General features: G+C 49.2%; 1 protein-coding gene across 3 annotated transcripts in view; it reads left to right on the forward strand.

Annotated features, from left to right (window-relative positions):
* The first annotated feature begins 221 nt into the window (after positions 1 to 221).
* The window catches only part of ANKDD1A (ankyrin repeat and death domain containing 1A), a 50,138-nt gene continuing 31,670 nt past the window's right edge, over positions 222 to 18,689 (forward strand). For all 3 annotated transcript variants that reach the window (XM_053593216.1, XM_053593217.1, XM_053593218.1), the window contains exons 1-4: positions 222 to 300; positions 5,680 to 5,783; positions 7,065 to 7,163; positions 15,479 to 15,577. In XM_053593216.1, the coding sequence (XP_053449191.1) occupies positions 267 to 300; positions 5,680 to 5,783; positions 7,065 to 7,163; positions 15,479 to 15,577 (336 nt within the window). In that variant the 5' untranslated portion in view covers positions 222 to 266. The remainder of the gene's footprint in view (positions 301 to 5,679; positions 5,784 to 7,064; positions 7,164 to 15,478; positions 15,578 to 18,689) is intronic.

The following is an 18,689-nucleotide window of genomic DNA, read 5'->3' on the forward strand; positions in this document are numbered from 1 at the left end:
GCCCAGGGTCACCTGCAGAGCCAGGAGTGGCGCCGACCCAGGGAAGGTTGAGAGAGCAGGAGGACCCACCTGTAGCTGCTGGGGAGCGAGGCCTGGAGCGGCCGCTGCAGCTGCACTCCAGCCATGAGGGGGGCAAGGGGTCTAGAGTGCAGTCGCTCGCACTCTCCGGCTAAGCCATCCGCTTTCATTGGCTCCCCACCCGCGCCGGGGCGGCCGCGCGCCTCGTGCCCGGGCACCAGCGCGCGCGGGGGCAGCGCAGCGCCGGAATGGAGGAGGAGCAGGCGTTGGAGACGGATGGCTGTGAGTTCGCACCCTGCAGGGCCGGGGCTGGAGAGCGGGTGGAGGCCGAGAGGTCTCCCCCATCCGCGCGGGGGCAGCCAAGAGAGAGGATGGCGCGGTCCGCGGTCCGCATGGTCTTGGGCTCTTTTGTGGCTCCAAGGGAACGTGCACCGGGCGGAGGGGACTTTGACCACGCATCTGGGACTCGGGGGCGCCACTCGCCTGGCAAGCGGGAAGCTGCGACTGAGGAGACGGTAGCTAATATAGGTAGTAGCGACTCCTTTTTGAGCACTGTACTAGGCCTTGAAGCGGAAGAGGCAAGCCTGCAGACACATGTGTAGGACCTATTGGTATCCACGTTTTGCAGATGAGAAAGTTGAGGCACGGGTGGTTCAATGAGTTGTGCAAGGCCTCTCAGCCGTCAAGCGGTAGGATGCTGAAGAGCCCAGTTCCCCCAAAGTGTTGGGGTTGGGTAGGGAGTGCGCAGTGTATCAGATGGGGAAGCAAACCCACTGGAGAGGAGAACTGTGGCTGCTGCAGGTGGGACGGGCATCTCAGAGCCTCCCTCAAGGAGTGTGGGGGTCTCTAGGCCAAGCAGCAGCATGTGTGTGGGCTTCAGATGGGGAGGTGGGGTGGAGAGAGAGGGTCGTGGGGAGGAAGGATTGTTCCCACTGTGAGTCCTCAATTCTGCAGCCCTGGCTGAGCCCTGACAGCTGAAGCCAGGGGCTCTCCCCCAAATCCCCATGGTGCAGCCCACTGGGTTCCCATGAGACCTTATGATCTCCAAAATGCTAGGTATTGGATGTGGCCAGAAAGAGGGTGCATGGGGTAAGGCGAATGGAAGAGATGGGGTGAGGCGAATGGAAGAGATGGGGATAGGCTTGATTTCATCTTAACTCCTCGGCCTCTGGCCTGGCCCTGTGTGATAGAATCAAGTGTACCTGCCCAAATAAACTTGCCCCGCCCAGGCAGGGTCAGGTTCATGGCCCACCCAGGAAAGGTCAGACTCACATCCCTCCCAGGAAATAGGAATGCCACCAATTGCTGCCCTCCCTGACCCTTTAAATCCCCATCCACCATAACCCACGTGGTGATTCCTTTCTTGATTTCACCCCACCTGCATCCAGGTGGAAATAAAGACCACATGATTTCTATGGAATCTGCGTTCCTTTGTTTCGTGCCTTGGAATAATCTGTCTTCTTTGGTCCAGAACCTTTCACTGTGCAGCACCTGTGGGCTCCCCATTGAGACTCTTGGCTTTTTGCCAGCACAAAACAGCCCATTCCCTGTGAGCTTCAGCTGATAGAGGCCAGAGCAGAAGGGAACCATCCAGATCTTTTTCTTCATCTTCCCCCAATTTTACAACTGAAGAAACGGACCATCCCTGCACCCCCCAGTGTGACTAGTCTAGTCTAGGATCCCACTTGAGGATTAGCTTGAGCCACCGTTCCTGGCCTACCCATTTTCTTTTTCTTTCTTTCTTTTTTTTTGAGACAGAGCCTCAAGTTGTTGCCCTGGGTAGAATGCTGTGGCATCACAGCTCACAGCAACCTCCAATTCCTGGACTCAAGCGATTCTCTGCCTCTGCCTCCCAAGTAGCTGGGATTACAGGCATCCACCACAACACCCGGCTGTTTTTTGGTTGCAGCCATCATTATTGTTTGGCAGGCCTGGGCTGGATTTGAATCTGCCAGCTCAGGTGTATGTGGCTGGCACCTTAGCCGCTGAGCCACAGGCACCAAGCCAGCCCATTTTCTAAAAATAGAAAAACTAGTTGGGCATTGTGTGGGGCACTGTTATTCCCAGCTATTGGGGAGTCAAGAGCATGGCTTGAATCCAGGAATCTGAGGTTGCTGTGAGCTATGACACATCGGTACTCTACCCAGGACAACAGAGTGAGACTGTCTAAAAAAAAAACAAAGCCTGTTATGTTGAGAAGGGCCTCCTTTTCACCTGTGTGGGCTGTTGTTAGGGACCACACTCAGAAGGTGGTCTTTCTCCCAAGCTCCCTCTTCCTCTAAAGTACTGACATGAAGCTGCTTACCTCTTGGAGCCTCTTTCCTGCCATTTACCTGAGCTTCTATTTTGGTTTTCTAGGGGACTAATGACTCTTCATTTGGGCAGGATCTTAGAGTTCATAGGCTTCTGAAGAGATTTCATGAGCCGTGTATTACTCATGCATTCAACAAATACACACCAGGGCCTGAATTTGGGTATATAGTAGTTAACAAATCAAACAAAAATCCCCTGCCCTATGGGCCTACATTGGAATGGGATAAGTGGACAAGAAACCTAATAAATATGTAAATGTAGCATATTCAATAGCATATGGAAAAAAACAATGCAGGGAGGTGGGAAGGAAGTGTGTTTTCTTTTTCTTTTCTTTCTTTTTTTTGAGACAGAGTCTCACTACGTCACCCTTGGTAGAGTGCTGTGGCATCACAGCTCACAGCAACCTCAAACTCTTGGGCTTAAGTGATTCTCTTACCTCAGCCTCCCAAGTAGCTGGTACTTCAGGTGCCCACCACAACACCTGGCTATTTTTTTTGTTGTTGCAGTTGTCATTGTTGTTTTAGCTGGCCCAGACTGGGTTCGAACCCGCCAGCCTCAGTGTATGTGGCCGGCACCCTACCAACTGAGCTATGGGCGCCACCCAGAAGTGTGTTTTCCATGGCTGGGGCTTCACTGGCTCAGGGAACCCTAACGCAAAGGAAGGAGGTCCCACTATCTTCAGGTTTTTGGCCTCCAGAATTTATACTCTGACATTCTGCCTTGGAGGAATAATAGTGATGATGATGATAGTGGTGGTGGTGTGGGCACTGTGCTGGGGGCTTTTTCTATATTATTTCTCATAAGTATAATAGTACTGAGGGGCAACGCTCATCTCCATTTTGTAGATGAGGAAATAGAGGCACAGGATAATTGAGTAATCTAAGTAGCAAGGGGAAAGCCAGGAAGTAGTTCAGCCAGAGTTGAACCCAGGACCATGTGATTGCCCGAGGGCAGCAGATCTGAGGTCCCAAAAATCCTAAGACTCTCTTCCACATCTGGAAAGCTGTGTGGACTCTATCTAGAAAAACAAACTGCATGGCAAGCCTGTTACCTCAGTGCATCCCAGACTTCCCTGCTAAGACACAGGCCGTCTGTCCCTGGATGTCAAAAGGGATTGGGTCCAGACATTCACACTGGATCAAACATGCAGGATGTGGCTTTGGCAGCACTTGAGCTGTAAGATTACTTGCCCTCTCCTGGCTATGTAAAAGGCCAGGAAATACTTGTCCTCTGTGCTAGTATGTCTGAGCCCTTAATCCGGGGATATCCGTGTTACTCATAGAAGCAGAGGTTTGTGGATTCCTCCTTGTGTCCAGCCTGGGGCCTGCTGTGATCTGTGGGTAGATCAGGAAGGGTCAGGTGTGGCCAGGGCCCCAAAGGAGCGTGTAGTAAGTTAAGGAGATCAGACATGCTTACAGTCAAGAGCAGTCAGGGTGGTGGCAGCTCAGGGGTTTGGTGGGATGAACCTTATGTTGCTGGACCACAGAGTCTGTCCTCCTGTCAGCCAAGCCAATCAACAGAGAAGCAGATGAGAGATCAACAGTTCACTTTTATTTACAGAAAAGCCAGCAATTCCGGAAAGCGGCAGGGATACTTTCCCAAAGAACTGTTCTGCCCTCTTATTTCCCTTTGTTACTTTTTATTCTCCTAGTAAAAGTAAACATTAGCAATGTCGTTACTCATCACAGTATACTTTAAACAGATTCCTCCTCATAGGTTACAAACTTACACAATATCTTCCTAAGTAGTCATATTTTCAAAGCGTTTTGTTTTTTTTTTTTTTTTTTGAGATAAGAGTCTCACCCTGTCGCTCTGGGTAGAATGCCATCATAGCTCACAGTAACCTCAAACTCCTGGGCTCAGCGATCATTTTGCTTCAGCCTTCTGAGTAGCTGGGACTACAGGCGTCTGCCACGACACCTGGCTAGATTTTCCATTTTTAGTAGACATGGTCTCACTCTGGCTCAGGCTGGTCTCCAACTTTGGAGCTCAAGCAATCTACTAACCTCAGCCTCACAAAGTGCTAGGATTACAGGTATGAGCCACTACATCTGGCTTCATATCTTTTTTTTTTTTTGAGACAGAGCCTCAAGCTGTCACCCTGGGTAGAGTGCTGTAGCATCACAGCTCACAGCAACCTCCAACTCCTGGGCTCAAACGATTCTCCTCCCTTCGCCTCTCAAGTAGCTGGGACCACAGGTGCCCGCCATAACACCCGGCTACTTTTTTGGTTGCAGCTGTCATTGTTGTTTGGCGGGCCCAGGCTGGATTCAAACCCACCAGCTCAGGTGTATGTGGCTGGTGCCTTAGCTGCTTGAGCCACAGGCACCGAGCCCCTGGCTTTACATCTTAAAGGCACTTTTATTCTAGACTAAATTTATAGTCTAGATCTACACTTCACTGGATGCACAGAGTACCCTGGCTCTTTGACCATGGAGTCCAGCTCCCCAACTTATCTATGACACTAGGCCTTGGAAGTGAGTAAACAATGTCCAGATGTCGGCACATAGACTCATCCGGCCTCATTAGAGCCCGACCAGCAGTGCCCTGCATGAAATGGCCATGCAGGTTAACAGTGGCTGGTAACACTTAGACCATGTCCCCCACCCCCACCCCGCCCCGCCCAGGCCTGGGTCCTCCTGGCTCATACGCTAACCTGCAGGGAGATCCTAAGTCCACAGCTGCCCGTGGCGGGGGTTGGCAGGGGAGCTCTGAGGCTCCCTTTGGTCTAAGACTCTCTGAGATAAAGATGCAGCGATGGGGTGAGAGGAGCACAGAGAAGGCAAGTTGGGGCGGTCCTCAGAGTGGGGAGGTGAAAGGTGCTTAGGATAAGGAGAGGAGGAGGAAGAGGAGGGGCACAAGAAGGTGATGGAAGGGGCACAAGTGGAGTAAACATGCCTCTGGCCTTACCCGGGCCTGGTACAGAGTTGGTGGCTCTGTAAGTCCCGAACAGAGCTGTGGAGGAGGTAGTTGCTAACTCCACTGGGAATGAATCCTATTCCCTTCCCCAAGATCAGGTGCGTGAAAACTGGATGATGGGGGCCTGAGGGGCACACACCAGGGCTGCTATGGATGGTCTCACCCATGCTCTCCTATCCTCAGGGTTTCGCCACATCCTGACCCTGTGGATGTGGGGTGAGTTAGCAAGGAAGAGCAGCTGGGCTAGGGAGGCCCCTGACCTTGAGTGGGAGGAGAGCCATGCCCTCATCTCCACGTACCTAAGTGGAAGACCCCCGGCTGGGGAAGTGTGCAGGGGAAAAGAAGGGCTGTTCACGTCTCCCCTCTGCAGTGCCCTGTGATACAGTGTGGACACCCCCTTCTCATCCCACACTCCTTTCCTCCCCCCAGTGCTCCCTCTGGAGAGGCAGCTCCACGAGGCCGCCCGCCGGAACAACATCGGGAGGATGCAGGAGCTGATCGGGAGGAGGGTTAACATCAGGGCCAGAAGCCACGTGCGTAATGGGCTCCTCCAAATCGGGGCACCTGGAACAGTGCCATGGTAATGCCACTACACAGAGGGGACACTGCACCGAGCTGGAGACAGACACATTTGCATGTGTCAACTTGGAGGGAGGCCTAGCCTCTGTCCTCTTTGTCTGCATTGTCTGGAAGGCTCTGACGCTTAGAGTGGCTGGGGCATCACGCAAGATCAAGGTCAGGATTCCAAGCCAGGCTTGGGCAATTCCGGAGGTCACGCTTTTAACCTCTGTGACCCATCTGAAAGGTACACCCAAGGAACAGAGGTGAGAGCCAGAGGGCAGGGGGCAGAGGTCATCAGCCAGAGGCTGGCAGATGGGCAGAATTGGAGGACAGATAGTAAGCAGATCTTCTCACAAACAGTTCATTCCCCCGTGATAGGCTGTCCTAAGAGCTGTCGGGAGGGTCAGACAGGGCTTGAGGAAGCAGCATTTTCTTTTTTTTTGGCTGGGGCTGGGTTTGAACCCACCACCTCCAGCATATGGGACCGGCACCCTACTCCTTGAGCCACAGGCGCCGCCCAAGGAAGCAGCATTTTCAAGGAGTCAGGTGAAGAAGGGCAGTGACCTGGCAGAGGGAAGAGCATGGGTACAAGTCCAGAGGAAGGAAGCAAGAGCTGATCTCCAGAAAGGGGCTGTGGTTTGTCTGAGACCACATAGCAAATTAGCAAATTAGCGTCTCCTTTCCTTGTCCCCTTTACGCTGAAAATGGTGAAGGGAAGAAGTGGGCTCATGGGTCAGAGGCCAGGAGGAGCTGTCAGGGTGCTCCAAGGATGAGTCAGGTCCCTTCATCTGCTCTGAGAGAAACCAGGTACTCAGGTGTCCTTCTGGGACTAGAGAGTAATCCTAGGTCATATGTTGCTGGCTAGCAGGGAACAGCAGGAACAAAGGCTTGGAAGTGGGGAGCTGCTTGGCATTTCCGAGAAGCAGTGGTGGGCAGTGTCAGGCCATGCAGAGCCTCATAGACTCCGAGTTAGGAGTTTGTCCTAAGAACCATGGGAAGCCGTAAAAGAGTTTGAGGTGAGAGACAGATAGATCCAGTCACTCTGTTTCACTGCATTTGTTTTGGAGCTGCTGCTGTCTTGGGGAGGACCAGGGGGCCAGAGTGGGGCTGGGTCCTGAGCCAGCTGGTCACCAGAGCCAGCAAAGGCCCTTCCCATCTGCAAACCAGCTGTCCTGGCAGGGAGGGGGTGGATAATGAGCCAGGCAGCCAGGAGGCAGTGGCGCCTGACAGGTGTCCTCTCTCTCTCCCAGCAGGTAGGCAGGGTGGCCCTGCACTGGGCTGCAGGTGCAGGGCATGAGCAGGCAGTGCGGCTGCTCCTGGACCACGAGGCTGCTGTGGACGAAGAGGATATGGTAGGAAGCCCCTCACTGAGGCACATCTGTGTGTCGTGTCTGTCCGGGTCTGAGAGCCGGCTGCTGAGATTGCTGCTAGCACGTGGCTGCTCAGGTGCAGAGTAGGCAGGGAGTCACAGCCTTCAGAGAAGTGGCACTGATCCATTTTCCCTCGTGTTGTGAATAAAGAGCTCTCCACTTTTAAGGGCCTTTCAGTTCCTCAGAGAGCCTTTTTAGGTCCTCTTGACACCATATGGGCTGTGGAAAGGATAATCAGGGGGCTTGATAAAGGCCTGATTAACAAAGTCACCAGGAGGAAAGTCTCTCATGATATGCTGCAGGGCTCTGCCCTAGCTAACACTTTAACCAAAGACTAATAGTCTTTTTTTTTTTTTTTTTTTTTGAGACAGAGGTAGAGTGCTGTAGTGTCACAGCTCACAGCAACCTCAAACTCTTGGGCTTAAGCGATTCTCTTGCCTCAGCCTCCCTAGTATCTGAGAATACAGGTGTCCGCCACAACACCCAGATTTTTTTTTTTTTTTTTTTTTTTGAGACAGAGCCTCAAGCTGTCACCCTGGGTAGAGTGCTATGGCATCACAGCTCACAGCAACCTCCAACTCCTGGGCTCAAGCATTCTCCTGCCTCCACCTCCCAAATAGATGGGACTACAGGCACCTGCCACAATGCCCAGCTATTTTTTGGTTGCAGCCATCATTGTTTGGCAGGCCCAGGCTGGATTTGAACCCACCAGCTCAGGTGTATGTGGCTGGTGCCTTAGCTGCTTGAGCCACAGGTGCCAAGCCCACCCAGATTTTTTTGTTGTTGTTGCAGTTGTCATTGTTGTGTGGCTGGCCCTGGCTGGGTTCAAACCTGCTAGCCTCGGTGTATGTGGCCGGCGCCCTACCCACTGAGCTACGGGCGCTGCCCAAGATTAACTAACAGTCTTAACAAACTGGCAGGCAGCAGTTGTTAAGTGAGAACACTAGAGAATTCACAAAATTATCTCTACAGGCTTGGGAAAAGGGATGAACATGACAATGACATTTGATAGAGGGATACACTTAAGGATCTAAATTTCCTTTAATTTATTATTCATTTATTGATTTTTGAAACAGAATCTCACTTTGTTACCCTCAGTCTAGTGCTGTGGCATCATAGCTCACAGCAACCTCAAACTCTTAGGCTCAAGTGATCCCCTTGTCTCAGACTCCCGAATAGCTGGGACTACAGGCACCCACCACAATCCCTGGCCATTTTTTTTTTTTTTTTTTTAGAGATGGGGTCTTATGCTGGCTCAGACTAGTCTTAAACTCCTGAGCTCAAGCAATCTACCCGTCTCAGCCTCCCAGAGCGCTAGGATTACAGGTGTATTATTTATATTTTGAGATCAGAGTCTCACTCTGTTGCCCAGGCTATAATGCCATGGTGTCTTACTCTTGCTCAGGTTGGTTTCCAACTCCTGAGCTCAGTGGGTCCTCCCACTGTGGCCTCCCAGAGTACTAGGATTACAGGTGTGCACCACCATGCCCATGCTGGATCTAAATTTAAATTAAAAAAAAGCAAACTATCAACTTTCCTGCAGAGATTTAGTTGTCCATGAGTAGTTTGCTTTGTTCTTACTTTTTTTTTTTTCTTTTTGAGACAGAGTCTCAAGCTGTTGCTCTCTGTAGAGTGCTGTAGCATCACAGCTCACAGCAACCTCAAACTCTTGGGCTTAAGTGATTCTCTTGCCTCAGCCTCCCAAGTAGGTGGGACTACAGGTGCCCGCCACAATGCCTGGCTATTTTTTGGTTGTAGTTGTCATTGTTGCTTAGCAGGCCTGGGCTGGGTTCAAACCCACCACCCTAGGTGTATGTGGCTGCCGCCCTACCAACTGAGCCATGGGTGCCACCTGTTCTTACTTCTTTCTGCTCCCAGGCCCTTCTCCAAGTTGGGGTTGGAGTGGGACAGCAGAATCTTCTTCCCACTCCCCTGCCCCATCTCTTCCCTGTGCCTGCTTAGGCCTCATTTGGAGGTGGCTTAGTCTAGAAGAGGAACGTCTAGGATCGCTGATCTGCATTTCCTAGCGAAGCACTAGAGCCTCTTGCATCTACTCTTTGCCCAACGATACCCCCACTGTCCCTGCTGTGCTCTGTTATTTAGGGGCTGAGAAAAGAAGCTATGAGGGAGAACAGTAAGAGAGTCCTTTTGTTAATTCCATTTTTTTTTTTTGGTTAAATTTCAGATTAATTCGAGGGTACATATGATTGGGTTATGTCGTTTGCATTTGTTAGGTAAAGTTCAAGTTGTAGTTGAACCTTTCATGGTGTGTGTGTGTGTGTGTGTGTGTGTGTGCTGTATCCCCTTACACTATGCCCATTAGGTGACAGTGTAGCAATCTCCCTCCTTCCTCCCTTTCCCCTCTTGCTTCTCTCCCCACTGCTTGAATTTAATTTTGTTTTTCTCTTATGTGAGGGTGCAGTTGTTAATCTATTGGGTTCATATTAGTGTTATATACATTGGATACTTGCTTTTCCATTCTTGTGATACTTTACTAAAAAAGAATGTGCCTTAGCTCCATCTGGGTAAATGCAAAAGATATAAAGTCTCTCTCTCTTTTTTTTTTTTTTTGAGGTGGAATCTCATTATGTCACCCTTGGTAGAGTGCTGTTACGTCACAGCTCACAGCAACCTAAAACTCTTGGGCTTAACTCTTGCCTCAGCCTCCCAAGTAACTGGGACTACAGGCTCCTTCCACAACACTCAGCTATTTTTTTTGTTTGTTTGTTATTGTCGTCATTGTTGTTTAGCAAGGCCTGGACTGGGTTCCAACCCACCAGCCCCAGTGCATGTGGCCAGCTGAGCAATGGGAGCCGAGCCTAAAGTCTCTGTCTTTTTTCATGGCTGAATAAGTATTCCATGGCATACATATACCACAGTTTGTTAATCCATTTGTGAGGTGATGGGCACTTGGTGGTTGTGAATTGAGCTGCAATGAACATCCTAGTGCAAATGTCCTTATAGTAGAATTATTTCTTTTCTTCTGGGTAGATACCTAGTAATAAGATTGTGGGATCAAATGGAAGCTCTCATTTTAGTTCTTTGAGGACTCTCCATATTTCTTTCCAAAGAGGCTGTATTAGTTTGCAATCTCACCAGCGGTGTGAAAGTGTTCCTTTCTCTCCACATCCATGCCAGCATCTGTAGCTTTGGGATTTTGTGATGTGGGCTTTTCTTATTGGGGTTAGGTGATATTTCAGGGTGGTTTTGATTTGAATTTCTCTGATGATTAGGGATGATGAGCATTTTTTTTTTTTTTTTTTTTGAGACAGAGTCTCACTCTGTCACCCTGGGTAGAGTGCTATGGCATCATAGCTCAAAGCAACCTCAAACTCTTGGGCGTGAGTAATCCTCTTGCCTCAGCCTTCTACAGATGCCCTCCACTACTCCTGGCTAGTTTTTCTAGCTAGTTTTTAGTAGATAGGGTCTCTCTCTTGCTCAGGCTGGTCTTGAACTCCTGAGCTCAAGCAGTCTACCTGCCTTGGCCTCCTACAGCTAAAATTACAGGCATGAGCCACCACCATGAACATTTTTGCATGTTTGTTGTCCATTCATCTTTATTCTTCAGAGAAGGTTCTGTTCATGTCTCTTGCCTACTTATAAATGGGGTTGTTTGCTCTTGTTGATTAGTTTGAATTCTCTATAGATTTTAGTTATCAGACCTTTGTAAAATTCATAGCATGCAAATATCTTCTCCTATTCTGAAGTTGTTGGTATGGTTTAGTTGTGGTACCCTTAGCTGTACAGAAGCTTTTCAGTTTGATCATGTTCTAATCATTTATTTTTGGTGTTGTTGAAATTACTGAAGGGATCTTCTCTTAAAATCTTTTCCCAGGCCAGTAATCCTAGCACTCTGGGAGGCCAAGGAGGATGGATACCTTGAGCTCAAGCCAGTCTGAGCAATCAGACCCCCATCTCTACTAAAAATAGAAAAACTGAGGCAAGAGGATTACTTGAGCCCAAGAGTTGGAGTTTGCTGTGAGCTATGATGACATGGCACTCTACCCAGGACGACAGCTTGAGACTATTTCCAAAAGAAAAAAAAAATCTGTTCTCAGGCCAATGTTGTTAAGAGTTTTCCCTACATTTTCTTCTAGAATTTTTATTGTTTTCATGTCTTAAAGTTAAGACTCTTACTTGGCTAGAGTCAATTTTTGTAAATGGTGAGAGGTGTGGGTCCAGTTTCAGTCTTCTACATGTGGCTAACCTGTTCTCCCAGCACTACTTATTAAATAGGGATTTTTTTCTCCAGGGTATGCTTTTTTCATTTTCTTTTTTTTTTTTTTTAGAAACAGAGCTTCACTTTGTCACTCTTGGTAGAGTGTTGTGGCGTGACAGCTCACAGCAACCTCCAGCTCTTGGGCTTGCTTAGCAATTCTCTTGCCTCAGCCTCTTGAACAGCTGGGACGACAGGCGCCCGGCTATTTTTTGTTGCAGTTTGGCTGGGGCCAGGTTTGAACCCACCACCCTTGGTATATGGGGCTGGCGCCCTACCCACTGAGCCATAGGCACGGCCCTGCTTTTTCTTTGTTTTATCAAAGATTAGGTGGTGATATGTGGCTGGGTTCATCTCTAGATTATCTATTCTAATCAATGGATCTATATCTCTATTTTTGTGTAGTACCATGCTGTTTTTATCACTGTAGACTTACGGTATAATCTGAAGTCTGGTAATATGAGGCCTTCAGATTTTTTCTTCCTTTTTTTTTTTTTTAGAGACAGAGTCTCACTTTGTCGCCTTTGGTGAAGTGCCATGGCATCACAGCTCACAGAAACCTGCAGCTCTTGGACTTAGGTGATTCTCTTGCCTCAGCCTCCCGAGCTGGGACTACAGGCGCCCGCCACAATGCCCAGCTATTTTTTTGTTGTTTTTGCAGTTTGGCCCGGGGCCAGGTTTGAACCCCCCACCCTCAGTATATGGGGCCGGCACTCTGCTCACTGAGCCACAGGCACCGCCACAGATTTGTTTTTATTTCTTAGAATTGCATTGGCTATTTGGATTTTCTTTCTGGTTCTGTATGAAATGAAGTACTATTTTTTCAAAGTTCTTCAAAGTATGATATTGGTACTTTGGTGAGGATTGCATTAAATCTGTAGATCACTTTGGGTAGTATGGGCATTTTAACAATGTTGGTTTTTCCTAGCCGTGGACATGGAATGTCCTTCCATTTGTTAACATCCTCTCTTATTTCTTTTCTCAAGGTTTCTTAGTTCTCTCTCTAAAGATCCTTCATGTCCTTTGTTAGGTATATTCCCAGGTACTTCATTTTCACAGCTTGTCTGTTATTGGAGTATTGAAGGCTGCTGATTTGTGGACACTGATTTTGTATCCTGAGACAGAACTGTATTCCTTGATCACTTTTAGGAGCCTTGAGGTTGAGACCCTGGGGTTTTCTAAGTACAAGATTATATCATCAGCAAAGAGAGTTTGACCTCCTCTGTTGCCATTTGAATACCCTTGCCTGATTGCATTGATTAGAACTTCCGCTATGTGGAATAGAAGTGGTGATAGTGGACATTCTTGTTTGGTTCCAGTTCTAAGTTGAAGTGTCAAAGAAACAATTCTCTCTGTATTTTTTTTTTTTTTGTAGAGACAGAGTCTCACTGTACCTCCCTCGGGTAGAGTGCCGTGGCGTCACACGGCTCACAGCAACCTCTAACTCTTGGGCTTACGCGATTCTCTTGCCTCAGCCTCCCGAGCAGCTGGGACTACAGGCGCCCGCCACAACGCCCGGCTATTTTTTGGTTGCAGTTTGGCCGGGGCTGGGTTTGAACCCGCCACCCTCGGCATATGGGGCCGGCGCCCTACTCGCTGAGCCACAGGTGCCGCCCTCTCTCTGTATTTTTTTTTCAAACAACAATAAATAATTTTTGAAAAGTAGGATAGCCTGGGGCATGCCTACTTTAGTAACTGATGGGTAGGGAGCCATGTTGTTGGAAGGTCTCTAGTGATGTTCCACAGGGCTCTGGCCTGGACCGTTCCTAGGAACTATGCATGGGGCCCGGGGAAACTATGAAGTATACCTGGGGTCCCCAATGTCAGGAGGCTCTGGCTCCCAAAACTTTCCCTCCCGCAGTCCTGAGCCTTCACCCTTGTTATTTCCCACACTCCTGTGGACTCTCCCCTCTGGACACTGCCGATGCCCATCATTTCCTTCCTCGTCTAGCCAACCCACAGTTCTCTATAGTCTACCCGGGGCTGAGCTCTGGCCAGTGCTGGTCTCCTGGCCCCTTTGGCTCCAGGCGAGGCCAGCTCCAGACCCCATTTGAGGCTCCATTCTCAAGAGAAGCTCAAGATTTCTAGAGGAAGAACTTAAATTCTTATGGTCACTGCTGGCTGTTCCTTTCAGCTTTTTTTCAACTTTTGTCCTCTTGAAATTTTGCAGATAGTTCTTTTTTTTTTTGAGACAGAACCTCAAGCTCTCGCCCTGGGTAGAGTGCCGTGGCATCACAGCTCACAGCAACCTCCAAATCCTGGGCTCAAGCGATTCTCCTGCCTCCGCCTCCCAAGTAGCTGGGACTACAGGCACGGCCACAATGCCCAGCTATTTTTTGGTTGCAGCCGTCATTGTTGTTTGGCGGGCCTGGGCTGGATTCAAACCCACCAGCTCAGGTGTATGTGGCCGGCGCCTTTAGCTGCTTGAGCCACAGGCGCCGAGCCTCCAGATAGTTCTTTATCTTCACCCTGGTGTCAACCCTAACTGTGGTACTTCTCTGCAGTTTCCAGAGACTCCATTCATACAAGGCTTGTGGTGTGGAATGGCTTTCTAAAATGAGAAGTGGAGGGGACTTACATCACACACACAAACAACATAAAAATCATAACATTTTCTTTTTGACTTTCTGTTCTTTAAAGTCCCTTAGCCCTTTCCTTATGGTGGCCGTGGCCTCTGCTTCCCCTCCTCACGCCATGCTGTCCTTGCCTGCACCACCCTCCTCCCTGCCACTAAATCCCTGCCTCTTGCTAGAGCAGAGCAGCGAGACTCTGGGTGCTCAGAGTCTGCTGCTTAGTCAGTTCTCCTGGGGTTTCATCTTTTACCCCAAACACTCAGTTTCCTCCCTAGGAGGAATTTTGGTGCCAGCCTCTAAGACACCCTTTCTTGGTACCCCTCACAAAGACTTCTTATGGAGCTACACCCAAGGAGGGACAGCGAAAACCATCCCCAGGAGGGCTCTTGCCAGATAAATGATGCATGCCTCATTTCCATGCATCTGGGGCATGAGTTTGGAGGCCTGGGGGTGCTCTTCACAGGAAGAAAAGACTCAAGGGAGGTGGGGGCAGGGGCCACTCACGCACAGGAGCCCACCACAGCTGAGATCGGTGAAGGGGGCTCTGGTGACCCCAGAGCACCGTGCAGATGTCTTAGAGTAGGAGAGGCACTAGACATATTTTCAGTTGTTCCAGAGGACCATGGGATGGAAATTACAGGGGTGTGGATCTCAGTAGAGAGTAAGAAGCTGCTGTAGACGTAAGCTGTCTGCCTTGAAGACATTCTATTTAAATAGTCAATTCTCAAATGCCAGGCCAGGATGAGGTCCTCCCCAGTTATAGCAAATCAGGTGGCTCAAACCTGTTATTCCAGCACTTTGGGAGACTAAAGTGGGAGGATCACTTGAGGCCAGTACTTTGAGGCCAGCTTGAGCCAGAGTGACACCCCATCTCTACAAAAAATAAAAAAATTAGCCAGGCATGTCTTGACACCCATAGTGCAGTGGATGGCGGGGCCACATGTACTGAGGCTGGTGGATTCCAACTCGGCCTGGGCCAGCTAAACAATGACAACTGCAACAAAAAAATAACTGGGCATTGTGGTGGGCACCTGTAGTCCCAGCTACATGGGAGGCTGAGGCAAGAGAATCACTTAAGCCCAAGAGTTTGAGATTGCTGTGAGCTGTGATGCCACGGCACTCTACCGAGGGTGACATTGTCACAACTGCATAAATGATCAGTTTAATCCTCTATATGACATAGTGAGACTCTGTCTCAAAAGAAAAAAATTCCTCGCCTGTAGTCCCAGCTGCTTGGGAGGCTGAGGCAAGAGAATCGCGTAAGCCCAAGAGTTAGAGGTTGCCGTGAGCCGTGTGACGCCATGGCACTCTACCCGAGGGCGGTATAGTGAGACTCTGTCTCTACAAAAAAAAAAAAAAAAAAAAAATTCCTAAAGCTTGGTGCTCCAGCAACTGAGTGGCATTTACGGTCCCTTCCGGTCATATGGTTTTGCCACATGGGCATAGGGCCCAGGTGGCACAGCCATGCCTCCTCGCATCTTCTCACTCCCCTGCATCCTCTCCCCTAGTTTGGGATGAATGCGCTTCTCCTGTCTGCCTGGTTTGGCCACTTGCGGATCCTCCAGATTCTGGTCAGTTCCGGGGCCAAGATCCACTGTGAGAACAAGGTAAGGCCTCAGGGGCAGGGCAGCCTCCCACCCCCAGCCCTACCCCTCTGTTCCCCCTGCTTCAGGTGCGCAGTCTGCCCCTCTCTGCCCCGGCTTCTACTTGTCCTCTTTGCCAGCCCCCCACCTGTCCCTGATCACTTACTACACAGCTATGTTGGGACAGTCCCCAGCCCTCTGCCTGGCCCCCTTGCAAGAGAGGAATCAAAATGACTTCCTGAGAAGGTAATTGGGAAGATTAAGTGAGAGGGAGGTGGGGGCTCCTCTCCCTTCCTACTGGGCCCTGCCTCCCTTGTGGTCATTGTGGTGGGGAGGAAGGACCAAAGCACCGTTTACCAACCTTGGGACCTTGGACGAGTTACTTTATCACCCTGAGCCTCAGTTTTCCCATTTGGAAATGGGGATGCTGATACTTACCCTAGGAGCTGTAGGGGAACAAGGGCAGTGCTATGTACAGTGCCTGGCTTGGTGCCTGGTACACGTGGGAACCTGCCCCCTTTCCACTGGTGTGCAGTGTGGTTTGAGGGAAGAGAGCCCTAGTGAATCACCTGGAATCCCTCCCCCAGTGTCTCGCCCTTTAGGGTGTCTGTGGCCCTTAGGAAAATGCAAACATTTCTGGGCCAAATGCCATCAGCTAGGAGTTCCCACCAGGGTTCTTGGAGACAATTCAGGGCACCTATGAACTTGGATCAGAAAAAAGTGCATGTTTATTTTCACTAACTTCTATTTGAAAATTTAGAATTTCTTTTAATGATGATGAATATAGATAGCATTAATATCTGTAACTTTGTAACCAATAGAAAGTGTGGTTATTTTTATATCATATTAAGTCTTTGCAGTTATCTTATTAACAAAATACTCCTTACTTTCATACTTTGAAGTAATGGCAGTCATTAGACCCGTCGCCAGATCTTTTTGTTTAATGGATCAATACGGAAGCACATAATGTTACTAGATTGAAAACTAAGTTTTTAATATTTTGATAACTCTATTTTAATATAATGGGTTTCCTTTTATGGTAGATGGAATAATGGCCCCGCTAAAGATGTCTGTATCCTAATCCCTAGAACCAAAAGACATTTGGCAGATGGGATTAAGTTAAGACCTTGAGGTGGGGAGATTATTCTGGATTATTCACAAAGGCCCAGTGTAACCACGGAGTCCTTTTAGGGGACAAAGGGAGGCAGGAGGGACAGAGACGGAGGTGAGATAGAGGAAGTGGAGGTTGGAGTCACGCTGGCCGTGAGCCTCTAGAAGGCCGGCAAATGGATATGTTCCTAGAACTTCCAGAAGAAATGCAGCCCTGCCAACACATTTTAGGCTTTTGTCCTCCCGCATTGTAAGAGAATAAATTTGTGCTGTTTTAATTAAGTTCACCGTAGCTTGTTAAGAGCAGCACTAGGAAACTAATACACCATTGTAAGCCTATGTATTTGATTAAAATTTTTTCCCATATAATTTATTTTTGTATTTAAGTAAACATTGTTCTGAGAAGGGGTCCATAGGCTTTATTTATTTATTTATTATTATTATTTTTATTTAGAGACAGGGTCTCACTTTATCGCCCTCTTTAGAGTGCTGTAGCATCACAGCTCACAGCAACCTCCAACTCCTGGGCTTAGGCGATTCTCTTGCCTCATCCTCCCCAGTAGCTGGGACTACAGGCTCCCACCACAATGCCTGGCTATTTTTGTTGTTGTTGCTGCAGTTTGGCTGGGGCTGTGTTCGAACCCACCACCTTCCGTATATGGGACCAGCACCCTACCTGCTGAGCCACAGGTGTTGCCCTATTTATTTATCTTTTTGAGATAGAGCCTCAAGCTGTTGCCCTGAGTAGATCGCTGTGGCATCACAGCTCATAGCAACCTCCATCTCCTGGGCTTAAGCGATTCTCTTGCCTCAGCCTTCCAAGTAGCTGGGACTACAGGTGGCCTCCACAATGCCCGGCTATTTTTTGGTTGTAGTTGTTGTTGTTTGGCAGGCCCAGACTGGATTCGAACCTGCTAGCTCTGGTCTCTGTGGCTGGCGCCTTAGCTGCTTGAGCTACAGGTGCTGAGCCCACAGGCTTTACTAGATGTCAAAAAGGGCAGTGGCAAATAAGAATCTGCCTTGTGTCATATTAGGATTCTGCTGGCTGTGGTGATAATGCCTGACAGCTCCTAGAGAAGGCTGTCCCTACGTGATGGCTCCAAGCTGCAGTGAGGGGGTGAAGGGCCACCAGGAGGGTGCCCTGTGAAGATGCTCAGGTTCAAGCCCAGAGTCCTTCTGTCTGGTCCTACCTGCCTGGCCTGAGTGACTTTGGACCTCAGTGGCCCTGGGAAATACAGTGGCTATCTTGATGTAATTTGCTCTAAATGCAGAGCTGTGAGTGAGCTTCAGTGTTCTAGAATGAGGGAGGAGGGGTGTATACATATATATGGAGGGTGGGGGTCTGATAATGGACTCTTCTAGTTAAGCATATCCTTTCTGTATTAGCTTTCTGTTTTTGGCAACAAATCTCCTTAAAACTTAGTGATTTAGGGTGGCGCCTGTGGCTCAGTGAGTAGGGCGCCGGCCCCATATGCTGAGGGTGGCGGGTTCAATCCCAGCCCCGGCCAAGCTGCAACCAAAAAATAGCTGGGTGTTGTGGCGGGTGCCTGTAGTCCCAGCTGCTCCGGAGGCTGAGGCAAAAGAATTGCTTACGCCCAAGAGTTAGAGGTTGCTGTGAGCTGTGATGTCATAGCACTCTACCTGAGGGTGGTACAGTGAGACTCTGTCTCTACAAAAAAAAAACAAAAAAAAAACCTTAGTGATTTAAAGTAATGATGATTTATTATTTTTCACAAGTCTGTGGCAGGCTGGGCAGTTCCTCTGGCTTTGCTCGAGCTCCTCTGCCAGGCTGCAGTTGGCAGGTGGGTGGGCTAGGGCTGGCTGGCCCTGGAAGGTTTCACTCTGTAGGGAGTGTTGGAACATCTGGAATGGTGTGGCCAGTTTTTCCAGGGGGCCACTGATCTTCAGGCCAGCCTGGACTTAAGTGGCAGCAAAAGAACAAGAGGGGAACTGGCAAGGTTTCTAGAAGCCAAGGCTGGAAAGTCACCTGCTATCACTTTTGCACATTCTGTTAATTAAAGCTCAT

The sequence above is a fragment of the Nycticebus coucang genome, chromosome 6 (assembly GCF_027406575.1).
Source record: "Nycticebus coucang isolate mNycCou1 chromosome 6, mNycCou1.pri, whole genome shotgun sequence".
Taxonomy (NCBI): domain Eukaryota; kingdom Metazoa; phylum Chordata; class Mammalia; order Primates; family Lorisidae; genus Nycticebus; species Nycticebus coucang.